Source organism: Erpetoichthys calabaricus, chromosome 18 (assembly GCF_900747795.2).
Source record: "Erpetoichthys calabaricus chromosome 18, fErpCal1.3, whole genome shotgun sequence".
Classification (NCBI taxonomy): Eukaryota; Metazoa; Chordata; class Cladistia; order Polypteriformes; family Polypteridae; genus Erpetoichthys; species Erpetoichthys calabaricus.
Genome location: NC_041411.2, coordinates 13,391,297 through 13,416,253, shown reverse-complemented (window position 1 = coordinate 13,416,253; position 24,957 = coordinate 13,391,297). Strand labels below are relative to the sequence as shown.

Below are 24,957 nucleotides of genomic sequence, written 5' to 3'. Positions count from 1 at the left end.
TCTGATGAAAGTAAATTTTGCATTTCCTTTGGAAATCAAGGTCCCAGAGTCTGGAGGAAGAGAGGAGAGGCACAGAATCCACGTTGCGTGAGGTCCAGTGTAACGTTTCCACAGTCAGTGATGGTTTGGGGTGCCATGTCATCTGCTGGTGTTGGTCCATTGTGTTTTCTGAGGTCCAAGGTCAAACGCAGCCGTCTTGAAAGAAGTTTTAGAGCACTTCATGCTTCCTGCTGCTGATAAACTTTATGGAGATGAAGATTTCATTTTCCAACAGGACCTGGCACCTGCACACAGTGCCAAAGCTACCAGTACCTGGTTTAAGGACCATGGTATCCCTGTTCTTGATTGGCCAGCAAACTCGCCTGACCTTAACCCCATAGAAAATCTATGGGGTATTGTGAAGAGGAAGATGCAATACGCCAGACCCAACAATTCAGAAGAGCTGAAGGCCACCATCAGAGCAACATGGGCTCTCATAACACCTGAGCAGTGCCACAGACTGATTGACTCCATGCCACGGCACATTGCTGCAGTAATCCAGGCCAAAGGAGCCCCAACTAAATATTGAGTGCTGTACATGCTCATACTTTCATGTTCATACCTTTCAGTTGGCCAACATTTCTAAAACTCCTTTTTTTGCATTGGTGTTAATTGATATTCTAATTTTCCGAGATGCTGAATTTGGGACTTTCATTAGTTGTCAGTTAGAATCATCAACATTAAAAGAAATAAACATTTGAAATACATCAGTCTGTGTGTAATGAATGAATCTAATATACAAGTTTCGCTTTTTGAATGGAATTACTAAAATAAATCAACTTTGTCATGATATTCTAATTTTATGACCAGCACCTGTATATATGATATATATATATAGTGAAGAAATAAATGCAAGAAGCAAACAGATCAAGGTTTAGAGAACCGTCCCCATGTACTCTTGTACCAAAAAATGGTTCAGTATGCACTGAAAAAACGGTCAGGCACATGAATGAAAACAATTGACAACCGAGTTCGTCTAACATCCATCTATCCATCCATCCAATTATCCACCGCTTAGCTGAAGTCAGGTCACGGGGGCAGCAGCCTAAGAAGGGAAGCCCAGACCTCCCTCTCCCCGGCCACCTCCTTCAGCTCCTCTGGGAGGGCCCCGACCAAAAGCCAGTTTCGGCAACTGAGGGTCGGAACGCCAGAGTTCCCTCCTTCGGCTACCACCCATATCACATTGCACCCGACCCCTATGGCCTCTCTGGCAGGTGGTGGGCCCACAAGAGAGCGGAACCACGTTGCTCCTTCGGGCAGAGCCTGGCTGGGCCCCGTGGTCGAAGGTCCAGCCACTAGGTGCTTGCCAGCGAGCCCCTCCACCGGGCCTGGCTCCATGGTGGGACCCCGGGTACCCTTTCCTAGGCAAGGGAAACGCCAATCCTTGTTTTAAATCCATATGGGGTCTCAGGGTCGAGTTAGTCTGGATCTTCACCTCAGACCTGTTTGCCTTGGGAAGCCCTACCAGGAGCATGTAGCTCCCGACAACATAGCTCCGAGGATCACTAGACCACGCAAGCCCTTCTGCCATGACAAGGCCTCGATATAACAGAGGAATTTATATGTTTTGAACCAGAAAGAGGGTTGACCTAGGGCGAAGGTTACGGAGTTGCTGTCTTCAGGGCACTCCCAGCTCTTAAAAATGTTAGATGGCACGTCAACAACTAAGCAAAGAAGAAAGACCAGTGTGCCAGCACAGAGCCAACAATGGGGCTAAGATTTTTCAAGATCAAAACCTCAAGAGTTGAGAGAGAGGAACCGTGAAACCTCTGGCCCAGAAATAGCCAAAGTAGTGTAAGCGCCAGTCTTAGAATGTTTTAATGATAATGTGGAAATTCACACGGGTGTTTGCTTAATTTGTTTAAAATGTGAGATTCTGATAGCTGCAGAGATAAAGGACGATTCTGTTTAACCCCTCGAGCTAACTTGTCATGGAACTTCTTTATTGCTCGGCTTTATCTGATCTGCAGGAATTGAGTTTTAGTCACACTAGAAACAGAACTGGCTGATTTGCCTTTTCTTCGACAGCATAACAAGGGCATGCCGTCTTCTGACTGTTCATATATCACGTCTGCATGTTTGACATGTGAACCTCTGACTCTAAAGAACGTATAACAGTAACTGGAAGAAATTTAACAGCAGAAACATCGTCTATAAGAACTTTTGTATTATCACAAATTCCCTTGATTTTTGTGTAAACTCTCTTGCTTTGAATTTTAAACTAAAACTTTTGAAACAAAGATCCTCGAACGGTAGAATCATTTACATATGCGTCATCGACCCACACTAATTGCCCTGAACCACATGAATTTTTAGAAATCCAATGAATGGAACTTCTAGTTGCATTCCTCTTCATGTGCAGCACCGATATCAAAAATCCGGTGTGACCAGAAGGCAAACCTGAAATTGGAAATCCAAGAAATCTAAATTAAAAAACAAACAAAACCACAAAGTCCATTAAACAAAGAATAATCAGAAAAAGCACTTAAAGTAAACAGAAGTTGAATTGCAGAGAACAAGTTTTACTATAGTGCTGAGGCAGCAGCCATTACTTGCAGTGCTGGGTTTTAAATAGCAAAGGGGGCGCCACCCCCCTAAGTTCAACAGACAAGGAACATGACACACAGAACTGAAAACACTTAATACATTATAAAATAATAAAGGGAAAAACATTAACATCGCAAAATAACCAAAGCTAACCAACAAAGAATAGCAAAACGTATAAATAAACCTCCACCAGAAGCCTGGAGCAGAGCCCTGCTATCCCGTAATGTTGTCACGTTTGAATCCGCCGGTTGTGTGTGTGATGTAAATGTCTGGACGCGTTTATTTCATAATGTTGCCTCATCATACAGTACATGTCAGTTTCCGGAGTTCCTGAGGGTCTTTTCCTATTCGCTTTAAGAGATGTAAGGCACAGCCAAGTAGAGCCACTAACACTCACTGGCGCCCCACCTAACCGCAGCATCCACCTCATGGAATGAGGCAGCGGAGTTTTAGCCTCATGAAAGGTAAGGAAGTCGTCTTTGAGGCCCAGAGGAGTCCACAGGTGAGCACTGCTGTGACGATCGGATGCCTGTAAATAAGATGTGAGTGTAAAATATTTATTGGGTTGGCACGTTCATTCCCCTCTTTTCTGTGAGTCTAGCAGGCAGATCTTGAAGAAAAGCCTGAGGTGACATTTCCTTGTTTTTTTTTTTTATTTCTGGGGGAAGGTCCAACTAAACAGCAGGTTTAAATTTCTAACTCCCTATTCCGTGCAGCCAGCTCATTGTTACCCAGCACGGAAAAAACTGCATCAGCATTCACGCCGGCTTCATTAGGAATTACTAGAGCGACACATTTCCACTTTTGCTAACGGGGTCACTTTTATGAATGTGTCTGCCACTCCGCCTAACCAGTCATCATAGGACCTCACATCTGCGTGTGGCAGTGAAAAGTACCGATCTATTTGTGACTTCCTCATTGAGACCCCCGGCTTACAGCAGCCCTGGTGTGCACACCCCCTTTTCAACATATCACCAGTCTTGTTAGAGTTAAACCTGCAAGTCCAGAGTGTCATTGAGTTCTTGTTCTTTCTCAGATTTTCCAGTAAAGGAATTTCTTCCTCCTTCACGTAGAGATTTGTTTTCACTTCTTATTCTCGTCATTCTGGTTTTCCCACTTTTTAGGAATCTGTAATATGCTCCTTTGCCAACCAGAAAAATGCTGACCACCAAGCTCGTCGCTTATGTTTTTCCTTAGCCTTCACCCACAGCTTTGGGCAGATAACTGTCAAAACTAGCTGCCTGGAGCAGAAGCAGGTGGTCTTGCACTCCAAACTGGTTTTGAATAGACCAGTAATTGCCACAGGGACTATGAGACTTTGTAGTGATCTTCAGATTAAGATAGCTGGTGATTCAGAAATGGGTTCCTGTCTTATAGTTGAATTATTCAATATGAAAGAACCATCAAATTAGGGAAGGGGTGACGTCCGATGACTGGAGTCAGAGGTTGTAGGGAACACTTAATGGAGGGCTGACAGGCCAACTCAAACGTCTAGACAGGCAAAGATCTTATCTGCTCTCTAAGTTTCCTGTCAGGGAAGCTTTGGGGTGGCACTGATAGATAACCTCACACCATGGAGTAACTGCTGCCATGTGATGACAACCACATCGAGTTGCCAAGATGATATGCAATGTGTGCAACCATCTCTGGGGTCTTATTGGTTTCGATGGCACAAATCGCAGAGCCAGTAGGCCACCACTTCTCCATTAATCGCTGAATTGTACGCATTGCAGGAGTATTCATGACGGCATGATTTTCTACAAAACCCTCATGAGCTGGACAGACACACAGCTGCACAATTGAACTGCGCCCTTTCATTGAGTCTAGCATGTATTCTCTCCAACACACTCTCAGACCCTAGAGCTAACAACAGAAAGTGGGCATAGGGGGCTTCCTGCTACCTTCACCTGACTACGTTTACTGTGGAGCCCCCATACTGTACCTTGGGTTACTTTTTCATATGTCTCCTTGTAGATTTCTCTAGCCACAGATCTTTTGTTTAGAAACGGCAAAGTCCGATGATAATTGAAAAGTCCTCTTGACCTTAAATATGATGGACACTTGGAGGGAATGCGCAACATCGGGCATCACGTGCCAGCCTAGCAACCTCCCTTCACAAAGGGGTATTAACAGTGTCACCAATGCATGCCTCATTACAGTTAAAAAAATATCTACACGCACTTAGTTAGATGATCCACTATTCAGATCAAGTGTACGATTCCCACTGTGGTCCTCCAGACCACCAGATTCCTAGCATAACTCATCCAATGTGGACGGTATCTGGTGGCAGGATGGAGATTGGATGGGGTTCATAGCTGCTCCTCTTTCATCGGTGTGACGCATGACATGGCCAGCGCATTGGTACTTATAATTCTTTGCATAGACAATGGGGTCTGCCAGTAGAGACGTCTTCCTGCTCAGGCCTTTTGTGTTCTGCCTTCTGGTGATGGAACTTATCAATTGGTGTTCCAGTTTGCAATTGATGGAGAGAAGCTTGTTGTCACTGCACAGGTCCTCCTGGTGTCAATAGTCTGGGGTTCTTCATCTTCTTCAGGCTGTCCTCAGTGGTTATAATGGATGTCCAAATCACCAGCGCACATCTGCTAATCTTTCCATCAAGTTCTTTGAGCATCACGAGGCACTGATCAAGACAGATCTGTTTGCAGTGTTGTCATTGTCACTACATTGGCATCTGCAGAGCAGTTTCTCATCTTTTTCATCTTGGAGCAGTCAATGTGCAGTCCTCGAAGGGAGCTTGCCTGGCAGAACTAGGGAGAGTATTGTTGAGGCCTCTATAGATGTGCTTGAGATTAGGACTATGTTGTCACCTAAGTGGAGAAGGTTCAGCTCAAACCTGTCAATGTTGACTCTGAAGTCATCTCCGTCATAAACCTGGCATCCCAAGAAGAGTTGGAGGCTGATGGTATCCACCTGGCATTACCCTGCTTTTGGATGTGTACTGTGACAGGTTGTGTGAACAGCTGGATGGTGGTGCTGGTGTCACAGTAGCACTGTGCCAGAACATAGATGGACCTGACTCGTTGCCTTTGGAGTGCCTGGGCATTCCATTCTCTGCCGTTTTCAAAAGCCTTCTTGAAGTCGATAAATGTGAGTACCAGTGGAAATTGGTACTCCTGGCTGGTCTCGATCTGCGGCTGTCTGGATGTGGTCAGTGCAGCAGATATTTTTTGGAGCATCCTGCTTGGGTCTGAATATAGTTGAAGATCACCTTTGCAAAGATCTTGGAGATGCATGGAAGGAGACAAATGGGGTATTACTTCATGAATAGCCCATCTTACCCTTGAGTAAGAAGAAAAAGTTTTTAATTGATCTCAGGTGAATAGGTGTGCCAACAGGGGGTTCGAGATAGAGTCACTGGTCTTCAGGATGTCAGTGGTGATATTGTCGTGCCATCCTGGTGCCTTGTCACTCTTGATTGATACAATGGCACTTCTAATGTCTGACTTTAGGGTTGGCAGTATTTCTTCTGGCTCTTCAATCCTTCGAAAGTCAACAGAGGACTGTACAGGGGAGAACAGGGGACTATAGAATTCCTCAACGATTTCCTTCATGGCTGGTCTTGATGTAACTGAGATGGCCTCAACCAGTTCTGCCTTCCTCCTTTAGATGCTCTAGTAACTTCCTCTCCTGGTACTCTTATGATGGCACCTTCATGGCAGAGTCTGCAGAAGATGGAGGACTCCCTAGAGAGGAGATGGCATTGGTGGTGGTGTGGTAGATGTGTTCGGGATGATGGTACAGACGAGGCTGATGTATTCATTGGAGATGGATTGTGTCTCCGGTGGTGTTCACTTAGCAAGCTCATTTTATGTATTGTCACACACATGCGCATGGGAGGCAGCTAAAGGGCCTGAATGAGAGCAATTCCATGCCAGACCAAGAGTAGACATAGTGCATGGACTCTTTCTCTCGCTTCTCTGCAGACCAGTTACAGGAAATCCCGCCTGGCCCCAATGACGTCAATTCCAGTTCCAGGCTCGGTGGCGTCACTTCCTCCGCTCTCCCTTAAAGCTGCCATCTTTGTGCTATCAAACTAGTTCTACTGTGGACTCCAGTCTGTACACATCTGTACTTTGATAATATCCAATTTGCAGCCAAGAATAATATACGGGTGGCTGCCCCAAACCTTTTTGTGACTCTTTAGTCGTGCTTATGACAATATATATTCATTCATATATAACTAAAAGGCTAACTTAAATCTTCCAAATGACCTTATAAGGAGTGGAAAAAAGGGTGTTCAATTGAAAAGACGTTTTAATGTTTGTTAGCAATGTATTGGCTTCTGGTGGCATCATGTCACCCAATGCCTCATGTTCTCTTCTATTGCAGGCCCTCGACACCAGTAAGATGGCAGAAGTGGCAACTGTTCAAGCAGAGAACATAGTGGCAGTGGTCGAGAAGAATGGGAAAGAACCCGAACGGCAAACAGAGTTTGAGGAGAATGGAAAAGGACCTGAACATCAAGTAGGGACTGGGAAGAACCAAAATGTTCCTGAACAGGAATGGGACACTGAAAAGAATGGGAAAGGCCCTGAGCATCGAGGCCCTACTCCTGTCCCAGGTGAATGTGTTATTTATTAATTGACTAGCAAAATACCCGCGCTTCGCAGCGGAGAAGTAGTGTGTTAAAGAGGTTATGAAAAAAAAAGGAAACATTTTAAAAATAACGTAACATGATTGTCAATGTAATTGTGTTGTCATTGTTATGAGTGTTGCTGTGTTTTATATATATAAAATACACACACACACATATAAACATATATATACATATACATATACACATATATATACATATCTACATATATATATATATATATATATATATATATATATATATATATATATATATATATATATATATATATATATATATATATATATATATACATATTCACATCCACATATCAACATATATATATACACATATATACACACACACACGGTTTATGGGTGATGATTGTTTTACTCTTTTTATGTTTATTTTATTTTATTGTAGAATCAACTCCTATCTGCGCACAGCAGGGCGGCCGTGGGCGGATGCGTATGGTGTATTCACGCCATGTTATCGTGCATTGCGCTGTCAGTGGTATTTTGATAAAAGAATTTGAACAACATATAAGAAGCGTATAAATTATTAAACAGTAAAACATTAACATTTAAGAAGTAAAGTTACATTAAGTACTACTGCAGTGCCTTCGGGTATACCTCATTTTTTGTTTGCCCATTACATGCTTAAATGTATACATTTTTTGGTGCACCTACCCGAGAACACGCGACATATAACAGAGCGTGGGAGAAGCATGGATTTTAAACACGCGTTGAGTTCATCTGCTGGTCTCCCTCGTGGAATAACTGGTAATGTTTGACTAAAATCTACAGCGAGTAAAACAACATTACCTCCTATTTTTTTTTTTACGATCTCTGAGATCTTGCTTTTTTCGGTTCAAGGCTTCATAAGCTCTTTTATGTTGTATGGTGTACTTATCCCAAACCATCATCTTTGAATGTTGCAAGACTTTCGCCTTGTATGTAGATCGGGGTAATTACATTCATTGCATTCCTAGTCTGAATCACAATCTGATTGTATGGGTGGTTACCTGGCACTGTAGGGTTGCCACCCGTCCTTTAAAATACGGAATCGTGCCGCGTTTGAGAATGAAATTGCGCGTCCCGTTTTGAATCAATACTGGACGGGATTTATCCCGTATTTTTTTTATCATTTTTTTTTTAAAGCAGCGTCTCATGCAAATCATCCCACACGCATTTTATGAAGAAGCCTCCTTTCCTAGTTTTGATTGGGTAATACTTGATGTCATCGTTAGTTTGATTGGTGTTTTTAACTGTCCAGTGAGGAGGGCGTGTCTTTTAAGTACAGTCTGCAAAGTGTTGGCACTGAGATGTGGCGTCAGCGCCATAGTTGAAGCCCCTAACGTTGCGGTCAGCAAGTCGGCTAACATCCGCCATGTGCCGTCTTTCAGTTGCGAGAAGCAGATCATAGAATGGTTGAAACTGTTGCCCCTAACGTTGCGCCACGGCGTGTGGTTCGTTTATACCTCGTGTCTTCTCATTAAACTTTTATCTCGCGAATATGTTATTGCAATCCGCAGCGGGAGCGTTTCTATAAACTTAATTTAAACTTACGTTTTACACCGTGCTTTGTTTCCCTTATGAACATGCTTGTATGCTTAACTCGCTCCGTTCTCAATTGTTTAATAAATTTTTTGCTCTTCACTGTTTGCGGCTGTTCCTCCATTTCCCCCTACTTCGTTCTTTTATCTCGCGAATATGTTATTGCAATCCTTAACGGGAGCGTTTCAATAAACTGATTGAAAATAGTTTTGCATTTACCTTTTTAGTAAAAGGCGAGCTTTTAAGCCTGAGAAATCACAGCGTAAATGCACACGTTTAATTGGACATGTGTTAATATGTATGGTTACACAGTATTAAAAGACAGTGAACAACGTCAGTTACCTTTGTTCCCGCGTTTGATAAAAGGTGAGCTTTTAAGCCTGAGAAATCACCCCGTAAATGCACACGTTTAATTGCACATGTGTTAATATGTATGCTTACACAGTATTAAAAGACAGTCAAAAATTAACGTCATTTACCTTCGTTCCTGCGTGTGACTCGTGCTGTAAATCTCTTCCTTGTTTTTAGTTCACATGATTACGTAGGAGGCATGATGACGCGATACGTGACTCCGCCTCCTCCATTACAGTGTATGGACAAAAAATATGTTCCAGTTATGACCATTACGCTTTGAATTTCGAAATGAAACCTGCCTAACTTTTGTAAGTAAGCTGTAAGGAATGAGCCTGCCAAATTTCAGCCTTCCACCTACATGGGAAGTTGGAGAATTAGTGATGAGTCAGTCAGTGAGTGAGTGAGTGAGTCAGTCAGTCAGTGAGGACTTTGCCTTTTATTATTATAGATACTCTGGTGTTTCTATGAAAATTTGGTCCGTTGGTGCAAGCGATTCTCTTCTTACACAATCTCCTCCAACCACAACATTGACGGTTCTGGAAATTCGAGTACTTAAGTGTATCCCATAATGCACTGGTCAACAAAAACAACTGGACGTATCACGTGTACCGAATCCAAATATGTATTTAGAATTTATCTGCCAGGCAAGTTTCTTGAGTGACAGGCAACTTAAATTTGAAAATATTGTATCTTTACGGGCCTACTGAAATGACTTGACCATTTTAGATTTTTCTGCTGTTACTTCTCCTGAGGAATGTCTCTGTTAAGAGTCCAGCAGTAGCCAACTGACATGCTGGGAGTCAACTTGGCTTACTAAGGCTTTTCCTTGTTTTTCTTGTCCTAATGGAATGGCTTGCTGTATTTATCAACAAAGTGACAACGTCCTAAGTTGGAGTCCAGAAATTGATTCCCCAGTGACATATTGCACCTTATTGTTTGAGGTCCCTCATTATTTTAGGGTATCCCAAAGGGTATGTGCAGACACTTTTGAAGGTCTGTCAAACTGCTGTCTCCGCTTCATTCAACTCTTCTTCAAACCTCTGATGTGAGGATGTACAAAAATGCCTTCGGTAATGTTGGAATCACTGATCCGGTGAAATGTATTTCCCAAGTTCATGAGTCCCGTTTGTGTTTCGTCCATCGCTTAAACAAAGTTTTTCCCAAGTCCAGGTTTGATTTGCCGAGGAGGAAGGTCACCTTCCTGCTCCACTAACACAAAAAAAACAACAGGATCAGGTGTCATCAAGCTGCAAGCCAAGCAAAAATGCAGTCAATTCCTCCCTACAGATATGTCTTCTCGAAGTAACTTCAGTTTTTCATATGACTCGATCATGTGAGTAGAGTGTGCTGTCGGTGCAGCAGAGAATGTATTTCTGTTACGGAAGAGGACAATTTTCAAGCTGACTTTTGAGGAGTCCGTGAACAAGCGCCACTCAATCCACTCTGTCTTCATGGGCAAGAGTCTCCATAACTGAATTAATGTGTTAAAAAATATATTTAAAAAATATTTTTATCTAAGTGATGAAAATATAGAGGTTGGGTTACAAGGAAACTGAGCTTCTGTCTTCATATTTGGGTTCACCATCATAAAGTATGGCCATCCACCACAATCCTTGAGACAAAATCGTTGTTGACCAGACGTATGTTGCTTAGCAAACGTAAAGGAGATCCCAAGGGCACTCGTTAAAATTAAACACGGTATAAAAGTAAAAGTTTCCATCCACCCGTATGTCCTTGCAGACTGAAAATCTAATCGCGTCATGAAGTGCTCACACATACCAGGCAGTCGTCCCGATTCTACAGCTGTCTTTGGAAGTGTTGCGTCCGAGTCTAGTTGGATGAGATTTAAAATAAGAAAGTGGCACGACCATTTCCTGTACGGGTACTGACTAGAGGATCACCAGATTCGTACCAAGAGCCGATACCACACCTTCTACCGAAAACCAAATACTTAATAGAATCATAAGTCAAAAACCAAATTAAGACCCGAGTTGTTTTTCCTCTCAGATCTGAAGTTGACTGAGCTCTAGCCTCTCCCTTACAGTCCTCACTTGTGTAATGCAGAAGTCGTAGTAGTAGTCCAGGTTCACCCGAGAGTTGTTTCTGAGAGACATTCTGCTACCATTCACAGAGTGGTGAAGAGACATTGTGAACGACTGCCGTCAGCGGAATCAGTTACGCACACTTTGGCTTCTGCTTACTTTGCCTTTCTCTCACTCTCCTTTGTTCATGCTCCGGTGGTCCCATATCTCCTGAACCAGTGGACGTTCATAGTACCGAAGCTCTGCAATGGGCGACAGTAATCGACACCAACTACAGGAGGGAGCATGTCATACAAGACCTCGCCGCTCTGAAGAAGTTCTTCTCTGGAAGCCTTCAGGTGTCACTCGTGGAGGAAAAGGTAAACGCAGTGCATGGCCACGGCAGAAGAGGGTGCTCATTTCTTCCTGATTCCCACAATCCTTTTTGCCTAGAGCCAGGGTTGTTATAATTTCACTCTCATTTTTAGTTCTTAGTGGTTCCTGGGGCTCTAAATATAATTTTTATATCATTTTTTAGGGTTTTCCACATGGTCACATATGTGTTTTGTTTCAGCACGTCCTATTTTTTCCATTATCCTGCAATGCTATTTTGCGACTTGTGTGTTGTTTGGTTCTTAGGGGCGACATCAGGGGGCATGGATGGTGTGACTGATCGAGACCTCTTGGACTTCCTGGATGTCCAAGTTTGGATTCACTAGAAAGACTCCGCATTCTGTTTTTTTGACTTGCAAGGTTCTTTGGTTTTGAAAAATCATTGCCGTCCCTGACTACGATCTTCGTCCAGTTAAATTCATTATTCCAGCGTTTGTTTCCATCTTTCACTTTGTCTTGCGTTCTTGATCACCTGGTTATGGCTTTCCCCGACTTTGCTCCATCTCCTGATTCCATTAATAAGTCAACTGCTGCCACATGCAGTCAGTACACCAGCAAGGCTGTTGCTCACAAAGTAGTTAGAAAACCCCGGTGTGGTACAAAGCTGTCTGAGCTCAAAGCGTGCCTGTCCAGCTGTGTCATACAGGATGTGTCATAAACTTCACTGAGATTGGCATCTTTGTTTAATTTCCCCATTTCCTGGGGTGTTTTTATAGTTAGTTGTGTATATTTTGGGTTTTGAATCTGGCATGTCTTTCTCATTTGCAGGATGACAGTGTTATTCCTCTATGTCAATGTTGTTTTTCTTACGGGTGCCGCCATTTTAGAAGTTGCTATGGTGCTCATAACTAGAATGCGACCTCAGCTCAAGTTTGACCACATCAGTACTGTTTTAGATTTGCTGAATCCCTGCAATCGCATCCAAGGCACCCTGCATAGCGAGGTCTGCTGCCCCCTAGTGGCCGTCACCTTCCTACCGTGAATGGGAGTTTGTTCAGTTCTTTTCTGTTAATCGGTTTTTAGCCACTTTGTTTCCTGTCTGTATAAACCAATCTGTGTCTTTATGTCCTCATTGTTAATTGGTAAAGTTTCCCTGGGTACTTGTTACAATGTTCTGAGCCTTCACTCTGTGCAGGGCGCTATACAGAAATAAACCGAGTTAACCCAAATGACCAGGCATCTCCTCCGGCCTGTGTGGCTTTAGGCCACTTGTGTCTCCTGCCCAGCTGTCCTTTGGCTTCACCTCAACAGGTTCTTTCAGGCTCATCTGGTGAGTAAGACCCACTTGAGGCAAATCAGGGGGGTGGGCCTTGAAGCTATTCAAGCAGCAGTAGGGTACAAAGCGGGAAACATGGTATGACACACTCACACCCCCCACAATTTGGAATCACCAGTCAGCCTAATCTGCACGTCTTTAGGGATGTGAGAGGAAAACTGACATGGAGAGAATGTGCAACCTCAATACACACAACGAGAAAGAACAGGATTAAAGGCCTGGACAACAGGAATCCATGAAGTAGTAGTGCTGCCCACTGTGCCGCCTGCCTAATAAAGGTTTAATGTCACATCGTAGTTAGCACGTGAAGGACTCACACTCCATGCAAATGTTCTTCCTGCCCCGCATCTGATGCTTGTTGAGACAGGCAAGGTGGCCCAGATGATGGGTTAGAATGAGGGATGGATGGGTGGGTCATAATAATTAGTGTTCAAATGCTCTGAAATGTTATTTTGGACAAGCCGAATGGGCCGACTGGCCTGTTCTCATTACATTTGCTCTAAATGTCCCGCAAGTGTAATGAAATCGAGGAGACTCCTAAGAAGCCTGCAGGTGGCCTACCCTTCAGGAGCACCATCCGTCACATGCTGTTCTGATGAGAATATTTGAACAAGAAAAAGTGTGAAAAGGAAAAAAGGAGTGACTCAAAGCCCTTTGAAGAATCCCAGCACTGTTTGACATCCATCATCATCATGATTGCCCAAGCTGCCACAGAATGGTGGTTGCACAATCCCTTTGATGTTGTAATACTTCAGTGCCCATATGGTAGCTGCATGGAGGCGTAGTAGGCAGCACTGCCTCCTCGTGAATCCCACACCCTGTGGAATTTCCAAGTTCTCACCCTGACATGACCGCCTGTGAGTGTGTGAAGGACCTACAGTGAACTGGCACCCGGCTATAGGATTGGCAACAGTCCCTCATGACACTAAATTGGATTAGGCAAATTAGAACATGTGTTATCTTCTTATATTTATAAAAGTACAAGGCCATTGGCACACAGCCAAATCCAAGCTGTGTATGTGCCATGTCTTTGCCACTCGTGTAAGCGTCCCTATCTGATCACAAGTCCGCTGTTGAATTTTTTTCCCCTTCTTCCTCTCTTGCAGGTCCTTGCCTGGCCGGTTTCTCCTGCTGCTGCCGAGAGCACACCTCTGAAGACATCATCTGCCAAGAAGGGAGGTGACAGGGACAAGGTAGGCCAAAGCCTTCCCACTCTATTCCGGGACCTCGGCCTCCAATGGGGTGGCACAGTTACAATTGGCAGAGGAGAGTGCCAGCATTGTGTAATGGCTGAGGGTGGAGTGTCTCCGCTATCACAAAGCACATTGAGCAAGTGGACACAGGGATGGTGGTACTGGGCAGGGAGCACAAACAGCACGGAACCTCAAATCAGTGTAGCCAGTTAGGTCAGGTTGTATTTCTGTTTTTATCTAAATTGAAACAAAAGCCAGAGATAATGGCTTCAAATTTCTCGCTGCTATCACCATCTTGGCTTTTTTCCCCGAAGGGTGCGTTGTTGGCAGTGTGACGTGTTGAGTCACCGAAGGTGGTGACACTGTATGACCGCTGATCTTCTGCCAACAGGTTCTGGTCACAAAGGCTGCCACTGCTTTGCTGCCTCTCCTGTAATTTCAGTCTGCATGTCTTATTAGGTGACCTTTTGAAAGCTGCTGGAATGTGATAGACCTGAAGAAGGCCACGGCTGAGCCTTCTGAAAGGAGAACAGCAGCAATTGTCATCAGATGCTAAGGAAACATGGCCTCGAGGGAAATGTTTACAAATGTTTCTGTGTCCCCGGCTTGTGTGATTTTTGTTTTTATTTTTAATTTAGCTTCCTTTTTATCCAGTAATGCAGCATTAAAGTGGGAAAGGCAGGCAGTGGGGCCATCTAGTGGTCAAATGTTGAGGGATGTAATGCTCCCTAGATTCCTTATGTGACCCTTGTGTGCTCGCTTTGTAGACAAGTGTGTACTGCAGCTAAAAAGGAAAGGCACTATATAGAGAAAACATTGCTTGGTCGACAGCGGGGCCCTCTAGTGGTCAAATGAGTTGGGCTACAATGCACTCCTGATCACCATGTGACCCCCTAAATGCTCCCACTGTAGGAAAGTGTGTACGGCACACACATAAAGGCCGTAACAATTGTATTCAGCATGGAAAAGCGTTATATAAAATCAACATTGTAAGGTCGACAGTGGGGCCTTTGGTCAAATGATTAGCTGCAATGCCCCCCTGACTCTCACTCTCTGAGACCCCTGAGTGTCCACATTGTAGAAATGTGAGTGTTCTACCTAATAAGGAAATGGCAATTGAGAAATTGACAGTGTTGCTCTCTAGTGGTCAAATGTCTTGCACTCCGACTCACTGTGGCACCACTGAATGTGTGTACTGTAGCCATAAAGGCTGTAACAATGGTGAAAGGCATTATATAGAATGCACATTGTAGGTTCAACAGTGGGGCCCTCTAGTGGTCAAATGTATGGTATCCTGGCGTGCTAGAAATGTGTGCACAGCAGCCATTCAGGTTGTAAGAATGGAAAGGCACTATATAGAATAACCATTGCAAGGTCAACAGAGGGGCCCTCAAGTGGTGAAAGCATTTGGATGCCATTGCACCCCAGAATCGGTTCAGTACATGGTAGAAATGAGGGCAGAATACGGCTTCACCCTTAAATGACTTGGATTCATTCTAGAAAAGCGCTTTATGGGATCGATTTTGTGAAACAGCTGCATTTGCTGTTCCCTCCTGATTTTCGGCACCTTCTGAACCAAATGTGACTTATACCCAATTCAAAATGACAAGCCATCCCTGGTGGGAGATGCCCAAAAAAAACTGACATTGGTATAGTACAGCAGTGACTGTATTCACCCAATGCCATTATGTGGGCCAGCAATAAAAATTACTTGGCACTTTTGGCGGTGGGGGTAACATTACAAAGTCCAAGTCAAGTTTAACATTTTATAAAACAAGGCGGCCTTGTGAATGTTCCAGAAGCGGAGAAGAAGCAAGTCATTTTACTGCGTTGTGGACTTTGACTTGTGCACACAGAATGCTGGCTGCTTCTAGCTCTCTGCCAGTCCTGTGGTGTTGATGTTTACAAGCATTTCACCAATGAAGCTCCTCGGTTATTTAACTCATTCAGCTTGGACTAGCATTGACCATCCTGTCTCTGTGTTCCAGCACTGGCTTGAAAGACGATGGTGCTCACTTTAGAGTGTGGCTTCATAACATAAAATTAGTTTTCCATTTATTTATTATTTACTGAACCCGCTCCAGTGCCAGTACCCTACCCTCTGGGTGCCTACTTTTCAATAGCCACAAAGTACCCTAACACTTCTGTCCAAAATGAAGCTTCATCCACCACAAGCACCTTTGCCTTTTGGTAAACCACTTGGCCTTGGCGGCCTCCCTTTGTGGTGTACGTTTTATTGTTTAACCACTGAAGGCACTATATGAAATGCACATTGTTCAAGTGAATTGTGATCTTCCGGTAGGTAAGTGAGCTCCCCCATTTTCTTCCATGCAGCACCTACTTTAATTCATACCGGGATGTTACCATCTGTTTATTTATTAGGTGCCACAGTCATGGCACAGATTAAGATAAATGAGTGGATTCATTGGACTACAAGAGGAAGTGGAGCAGTATGCAAAAACTGAAGAGGACCATGCAAATAGTGCCAACCAGCCTGGGCTGATGACTTGTATGTCCTTGGCAAGAAACACCCTGCATGCAAGATTGTTATTAACTGGCTGTTACTGGAATGAATTTTACAAGTGCAAACTTGTGGAAGGATTCAGAGGTGGCAGGACAGCCTGCAGTTACAGTGCAACTCAGAGTGTCTCCACTTCAGCAGGAGAGGGCAGCACTGAGCCTCGATAAAACACTGACCTTAAACTGGCGTCTTCTGCACCACTTACAATTCTAAACCTCAACAGGAGGGGGGCTGTACTGAGCCACCTCACTGATCTGGTCTTACACCACTTACAGTTCCACTGCCTGGGCAGAAGAGGGCAGCCCTGAGCTGCTGCACCACACTGATCTGGAAAGTTACAGTTCAACATCTACTCCAGAGGGCAGCACTGAGCTTCCAGGCCAATCTGAGTGTGAAACTCTGTTCCAGTTAAAATTCCACAACCCCAACACAAGAGGGCAGCCCAACCTGATTTTAAAAGTTTTTTTTATTGCCTCAACAGCAAGGGGGCAGCACTGATCACCACCAAAACACTGAATTTAACCTTGGCTCTCCTGCACCACTTACAGGAGGGGCAGCACTGAGCTTCCACAACAGTCCGATCTTAAAACTTGGGTCTCCTGTGCCATACACTTCTCCTCCAGGGGGCAGCACGGGCTGATCTTAAAACTTGGGTTTCCCTCACCACAGACCAACCAGTCTGATTTCAACTTCTGATCCCCTACAGCTCAACTCCTCTTCATCTCCAGGATGGGGTGGTGGTAACCTCACACAAGACTGATCTCAATCTCTGCCCTCCTTCCACTCACAGACCTCCACCTTAATAGTGGTAGACGGTGTTAACCCACCCACCATGGTCCCCTACACCACCGCTTTCCCTTCTATTCATCGTTATTTAGTTTCAACACCAGGTGGCAGTGCTGAGCTCCCCCTCTTGACTTCTGTCATGGACACCAGTGATGTCCCCCCTTTTAGTGTCCCTGAACCTACTCGCCCACAACTGCTCCAAATAAGGGCTGCTTTAGACTCACCTGTCCCTGCATCACACAACCCAGTTTGGGACAAAGTGGCCTTCCAGTATCCCCCCCCCCCCTGCCCTGCTATCCCTCCATGGCTCTCCTCAGCACATCACGTCCTTCAATTTATGGTTTCCTGAAGCTCTCCACTCATAGTTTTTTTCCCCCTCATCTCTCCTCTTTCAGTCTGCAAGGGGCAAACAAAAGGACAAAAAGAAAGAGCCCCCCTTACAGCTTCGCTATGACCCTCCCATCCTGCAGACCTTGGGCTCAGTCACCATCAAGCTGGACAGGGTTCTGACGGGCGAGCAGCACCTTGATGTCGTCTGTGACATGGGCATCCTGATGAGTGAGCCACCCGTGGAGCCACCAGCCGTGAAGGACATCAAGGTACCAGGGATGGGGACAAGGAGGGCGAGGGGAGCGGAGTGACGTCTGGACGCCTTCAGATTTAAAGAACGAGCCGCACTGTGTCACCAGGGCCTGGTCACTTTGATGAGACAGTAACAAGCTGAGCAGATCCTGGCAAAACTTCAGACAGGGAGTGAAGAACAGAAAAGGCACTATATACCATTGATGGGCCGAAAGGGTGTCCATGATGGCAGTCTTTCTGTCTACTTCTGCATTGGTGTGCGCTTGTAGGGTAGCCATACGGACAGAATGCATGTGGCAGAGCTATACAGCGCATGAGAGCAAAGGCACTATATACAGTAAACATAAAATACAACTCAACACGCCCATCATGGACCTCAGGCGCTGTTCTCTGCCTTGTGCCCGGTACTGCCACCCCTCGTGACCCTGAAATGGATGAAAATAGAAAAACAAGCACTGCGTAAAATAAAGAGAGGGAGAAGAGTAAAGTGATAACGACAGTAGAATATGAAATGAAGTCATTAATAGAAAGGCACAGTATAAAATAATGACATAGGAGTGAAAAGATAATAATAGACTGTAAATTAATAATAAGAGACAGAGGAAACATAAGGAAAGGAATTAATTAAGGATCAAGAATGTGGCGTTACACTGTCTGTCAGTCTGTCTGTTGGTTTCTCTATCTCTCATAGGTCCAATAAGTCTGACAGATGCTGTATAAAACGTCCATCAGGTACTGTATGAAATAAGGAGAAGGCACCATATAATATACAGAAAAAACCCCATATGGTTGATAGATATGCAATGCCAGTCCTATCTGTTTAAGACAGACAGATGTGTAAGGCACAATATACAGGATAGATTAATAAATAGAAAGGCACTGTATGACAGATAGATGTTCCATTAAACTGGCCTGGTGAAGGCGCCCTCTGGTGGCCGGGTGTCCTTTCCAGGCTCGTAGACACCCCAGCAGAGGCTCCGCCCCCAGAGCCCAATATAAGGTGGACAAACATGACTGGCCACTTTATTAGGAGGGTGGACTGTCCTTTAGGTCTCTTTAACACAATGACAATCTTGTCACCAGTTTGAGACTTTTGGGTGGCTCATTCATCCTTTTGGTGGTCTCTCATCTGCTCTCAGATGGCGTGTGTGTTGGTGGCCTGAGGTGCAGCTCCTCCATGCTATGATATGTTGGGTACTTGAGTGGTCTGCTTGAGAGTGGTCCCTTGCATTTTTCACCGTGTGATTTGAAATCCTCTTTAAAATCTATTAGCAGGAAGGAAAGAAAGTGAAGGAGGAGAAGAAAAAGGATGACAAAAAGACGCCAAAGGCTGGACGGGGCAGTCCTGGGAGTTCGAAGGGCTCAGGCTCAGCTAAGGGTAAGTGATTGTGTTGTGTCTGCCCTGCTGACACTCGCCTGCCACCTTTTGCCCCTTGGGCTGCCACCCTGTGTTAATCGTCTCCTGCGCTGTTGCCTTTGCCAATTAGACGGCAGGCTGCACAGATGGCAGGTGTGTCTCGGGGCCCCCCGGGAGCTGAGCTCTGGCTGTAATCAAAGCCTCCATTGTTGGTGTGTAGCCCAGCACTGCCAACTGTGCCATTTCTCGGTGGTGCTCGCATCACCTTTCCTGTAGACAGGGTGCAGTAACCAGTGCTGGAAGCCATGAGCATTTGATACGGACTTGGCTGATGCCATCTTGGTATTTTTTTATATTTCAGCGAAGAGAAAGGCGAAGGAGAGCAGTATGCCAGAACTGGAAGAAGAGCCGCTTGCCAGCCCACCTGTTCCTCTCAGCGTGCCATTTCACATGCAGCTCTTCCAGTGGCAGACAGCAGCAGATGTGGAGTCAGGAAAAATATGAAGGGGGCACCATGGCTTACATGAGGCAGCTTTGTCTTTCTCTGTGTACATCCTAGCACCACATCTGTACAGGCACTGGGCACAGGCACACACAACTGGAATCCAGACATCCAAATCCTTGGAACATGAGAGGAATGTAGAAGAGCAAGAGAAAGGTCCACACACATTGCCCTGGACCAGAAGTTGATCCTGGTGCTCCAGAGGTAGGAGTGCTAAACATTGTGCGTCTCTGCATTCCTGGGGCATCATTTGTTAATCTGAAACAGAAACAAATGCATTGGCAGGCGCAGTGTTTAGCACTGCCACCCTCAGCCATCTAGACCATGGCTCCTGGGTTCAGGTGTCTTATGTGTCATGTTTGCATGTTCTCCCTGTGGCTCTGTGGGTTTCCTCCTGTTTACTTCCACAGTAAGCTGGCATGCAGTTTAGGTTCACTAGGACTTACAGGTGATTCTTTGTGTCAATTCCTTGTCTCCAATACAGTGGCGCCAGCACAGGTGCCCACTCCCTGGGACTCAGTAGTGAAACTGGGGGTGCAGTGTGTTGCGTATGCAGCAGTTTGACATGGCACAGAAAAGCCCTCCATGTGCGGGCAGGCAGCTCCTGTTGGCATGCGGCTGCCTGAGTCGCCCCGAGGCTTTATGTTTATTTATAAAGTGCCTTTCACACAGGTGACTCGGCTCAGCCACAAGTGACTGCGGAACATACACGTCACATCCGGGCTGCGGTGTGCCACGATGGGGGGGGGGGACATTGTCGCCTTCAAATTGTGTAAATGCTGATTTTGTGGAGGTGGACACTTGTGAGAAGTTGCTATTCCTGTAAATGTTTGACTTTTGTTAATAAAAAGATCAACCAACATGAGGGGGTCAGGAATGGCATGTGAAAGTAGAGTGTATACAGTGTATGAGGTGAAAGGCACTATACAATGGATAGCAAGTTGATGGAAAAACCGTCTACAATATTAAGACCTATAGGGAGACAGGAAAGTCGCTGTAGAATAGGCAGGCATGAAAGGCAGCAGTCAAGAGAAAGACATGGAGTTCACCAAAGGCACTGCTGAAAAGACAGACACACAGACAGACAGACAGGCATGAAAGGCGCTATACAAAAGGTAAATAGAGAGCTAATGAGAGGCACCAGTGAATCAACAGACAATCACAAAAGGTTCTGTATAATAATCAACATGAATGAAAGACACTATATAGTGGCTAGATAGGCGGACATTAAAGGCTCTATACAACTGATAGTTCATGGGAGACACGAAAGGCACCATATAATGGATAGACAAATGTGAAAGGAGCTATATACGCAGTACTGATAAATAGATAGGACCCTTTTGCTGCTCTCGACGTGACACAGGCTCAGTACTTCCTTTAGCAACTCCCCCCACCTGTCTGTAACCTTCAGACCCCTGATAGAGTGGGTGGTGGTCTTTTTTTTCTTTTCTTTGGGACCTCCTTTGTGTTCCTGCAGCAGTTGTGACACGTGTCCCTGATGTGATCCCCTGGGCTTGACGTCTTTGTGCCTTTTTTCTCTCCACATTGACCTGCCAGTTTTCCTGGAAACTTGAAGAGCGACTTTTGTGTTTATTTAGTTGATAACTTAGCCAGTTTAAATAGCAATCAAAGCACGTAGTGACGCCTACACTGAATCAGCAGCTCACAAAAAAATGACTAAGTTAGTCTGTGGTTGTCAAAAGGGCACACTAGGTGTTCATCAGATGTAGGTGCCTAGGGTCAGGCCTTGAAGATGTAAGTAGGGATCTGAACAAGTGGACCCTCGGTCATTTTGGAAAATGTGCTGAAGCTCTTTGTTAAAGTCTGACCATCCTGAGGTGCACTCCCACCATTGAGGTGCCACGGCCAAGAAGACTTCACAAGACATTTGATGTCCTTTAGCGACCACCCATATTAGGTTGCTGCATGTTGTGTGTCTTTGTCACCTTTCAACGATTAAAGGTGGCAGACTTGAACATGGACCACAAGTAGCACAGTGAAGTGACCTGCGCAGTTTGTGCTAATTGGGCAGGGACTCCTCTTGGGTTTGGGGGTCTCATGTATTCTGAGTTTTTCACAATTTCCAGCAAGAAGTTCTGTGCGTGGCAGAGGTGTTACGTTTTGCTAGAGCCATTTCTCTAATGAATGCCGTTTATAATCTACTTGAATATTACAAATTATAAAAATTGGATGAAGAGAGTTGGGGAGTTTTATTTTATTACAAACTGAGGGCAGTTGCTGTCCATATTAACTGCCCCACTTGTGTCCCCTCTCTGCCCTGTGAGCTGCTGCCAGCATGTGTTTCGTTCTCCCCGCCTGTCAGGTTTTTCAGGATTTTCCTGAGAATTTGAGGTATGTGCCTGCTGAACTCTTCTCCGTGGCCTTGACTCGCTGGTCTCACTGCGGTGTGGTTTGTTCCTCACTTTGGCTCTGGTTGCAGGTGTGTCATCGCGGCTGCCATTTGGCCTGAACGGAGGCTCCAGTATGTTTCATACTGCATACCAATCTTACTAATGTCAGTACAATTGTCCCTAATTCAACAAATTACAAGTCCCCTTGATGTTCGGTGTCCTGTTTCAACCCAAAATGAATGAAGATACTGCTGGGAAATGGGTGAGGCTCTCCATCATTACCACCAGAAGACAATGATCAGCTTTTCACTCAATGGCATGCATAACAATGCACTCTGATGTGGCCTTTTAAGGACACAACATGGAGGAAGGCTTAGAGAAAACAACGCAGATGTAAGATAAAAGTTGAAAGTGGTAAACACCAGTGGTGGTTTCATAATACTGAGGGAGGGGAGAAAAAAAAAGCGCGTCGTTGGGCAAATCTGTGCAGACACACAAAGCTGGCATTTCTTGGCCTGGATTTGCTGTGACTCGCCAGTCCGCACTCCCAAGGCATTCCCTCATTTAACTCACCTGCTCATTCGGACCTCCTCTGATGGACGCCATCCAGGTTACTAACTGGCTGTCAGCCGTTCATCTGTAGGGACAGACTGGGTGGGCAGCTCAGAGAGAGTGCAAGAGGGTATCAGCAGAGCTGAGGTCCTCAAAGGTGCGAGGCCCACCAGAGCTGCGTCTCTTTGGAGCCTCCTTTGTATGTTTATAAACAAGAGCGGCAGCTCCGTCCCTCTTTTTTAACCTCCAAGAGCCCCTGAACAGCCCTGACCTCAGAAGTTTGGGATTTGGATGGGAATGTCAAAAACTATAATCTTTTTTGTTTTTGTGCATTTTCCTGTTATCCTCCCTTTGTTGATTTCATGAGCAACCTGTCTGGGAAGAATTTCAAAATATTTTGAGTAGTACTAGGGTGGTGTACCGTGTTAGCCATTATGAATGTATAGAAAAGCCAAGCAAAATTACACCTTTTATTGGCTAACTAAAAAGATTACAATATGCAAGCTTTCGAGGCAACTCAGGCCCCTTGTTACATCTCGCCTGAAGAAGGGGCCTGAGTTGCCTCGAAAGCTTGCATATTGTAATCTTTTTAGTTAGCCAATAAAAGGTGTCATTTTGCTTGGCTTTTCTCTACAAAATATTTTTAGAAATAATTAAAAAGTCTTATCATATTAGAGCCTCACGGTGTCCCTCTTTTGTCTTGGGTTTGTCAATCTTCCCTGTTCCCTCACAGTTGTCTTGTCGACATTTTCTGGAGTGTTTCTCATGTTTTCCCAACCCATGTGTGTTTTCTGACAACTTTCAGCTTCTGTTGACACTGAGGCTGCAGTCACTTGAGAGGTCCGTTTAAGATGTCTACCTGCTGTTATGGCTTTAGCAGGACTAGGTGTGGTGTTCCCCACATCTAGCACTGGTTGGTTTTACTTTAGTTATAAAAGTTAGTGTTCTGTTTTGAGACTAAAGCGAACAGCACACCACACAACCACAAAAGTCGCAGAGCATCTCGGACTTGAGCTTCTGGATCTCCTCTCCATGAAGAATCGTGAGGAATGACTGCTAACATCATTCATTTCCAACTTATCACCACAGTTTTAGATTTCCGAAGAGCTTGCCACATCTTCACCTCCAATTAACATGCTGCCGGTGGCTGTTCCAGTGTTTTCCAGGTATGGTGAGATCTCATGGCCCATCTCTCCCTTATTTCTGTTCTGTCGTATTACCACAAACACAAGGCGGTCTCCTGTTTGTTTTTTCTTCTTAACTTGAGTCCGCATTGTATGCCCTGTACATCCAGCAGAGCGCTCGGCGGTTCTTGGATTATTACACACACAATCCCGTCTCACGACTTAAGACAAGATCAACGATGTCTTTGTCATGGCTGGTTGCAGAATCCCGTGCTGAATTATACAAGTATCCATCATGAGTGAACGTTTTCACGACACGCTAAGATTATGTAAATGAAGACTCGCGTCTGAAAGTCACCACAATGTCGTTCTTGTCTGGCACCAGCGTTTACTCTCCCCGTTGTTGTGTTTTTTTTTTTCTTTGCGACTTTTTCTCTAGAGTTGTTTGGATCTTTGTGTGCCTTTTTGTTTCTTTATGCCCTTTTCGTTTTTTTGGTTGCTACCCCCTTTTCTGTATTTTCTAACTTATTTTCTCAGTTTTCTTTAATTATTTAGTAAGAAGTGCCTTTGGATTACCTTTTGTGACTTCTGTATTTGTTGTTGATTTTATTATTCAATATCTTCATTTTAATTATTCTGTTTTCTTTGCAAACTTTTTTTGAGTTTTGTATGTTTTATAAGACCTTCAGGTGTTAATTACAACACGCATCCATTCAATGATAATTAAAGAGCAAAAATTGTAAAAAAAATCAGCAAAAACCAATTGGGTTAAACATAGATTTGCCTCTAGCGCACTGAAACGCTGAAAGTGAAAATTTAGAATCTTTAAATGAAAACTGTACAATTTTGACCTGTAAAATTTATTTAAATTTAATTTAGTTTATAAACGCACAGCTGTCCGCCATTTGCCTAATCAGGCCTGTACTTTCATTGTATTCTGTTGATGGGACGATAAACCTGAGCTTGAACAAAGCAGGGGTCAGCTTTGCTTTTCTATGATAAAAAATTTTCAAATTGTGTAAAATTCAATAATTTTTGTACTGCACCAATGGAAAAACTATATTCAAAAAACAGACCTTTGTCCATATACTTTTTAAATTTAATTTGTTAACAGTTTTGGTCTCTTTGTGACATGTAAAAGAAATACTCCACCAACAAATTATTTGTTTTTTATTTTACTTACCCCACGTGGTTTGTTGTGATGGCCGA

At 44.4% G+C, this 24,957-nt stretch overlaps 1 protein-coding gene across 1 annotated transcript in view; it reads left to right on the top strand.

Moving 5' to 3' along the window:
* LOC114668647 (leucine-rich repeat-containing protein 43-like) overlaps positions 1 to 21,651 on the top strand; it is a 48,937-nt gene extending 27,286 nt beyond the window's left edge. The window contains exons 7-12 of the mRNA XM_028824520.2: positions 6,937 to 7,168; positions 11,352 to 11,491; positions 13,887 to 13,973; positions 17,676 to 17,879; positions 19,135 to 19,240; positions 19,581 to 21,651. Coding sequence (XP_028680353.1) covers positions 6,937 to 7,168; positions 11,352 to 11,491; positions 13,887 to 13,973; positions 17,676 to 17,879; positions 19,135 to 19,240; positions 19,581 to 19,723 — 912 coding nt within the window. The 3' untranslated portion in view covers positions 19,724 to 21,651. The remainder of the gene's footprint in view (positions 1 to 6,936; positions 7,169 to 11,351; positions 11,492 to 13,886; positions 13,974 to 17,675; positions 17,880 to 19,134; positions 19,241 to 19,580) is intronic.
* The last annotated feature ends 3,306 nt before the right edge of the window (positions 21,652 to 24,957 follow it).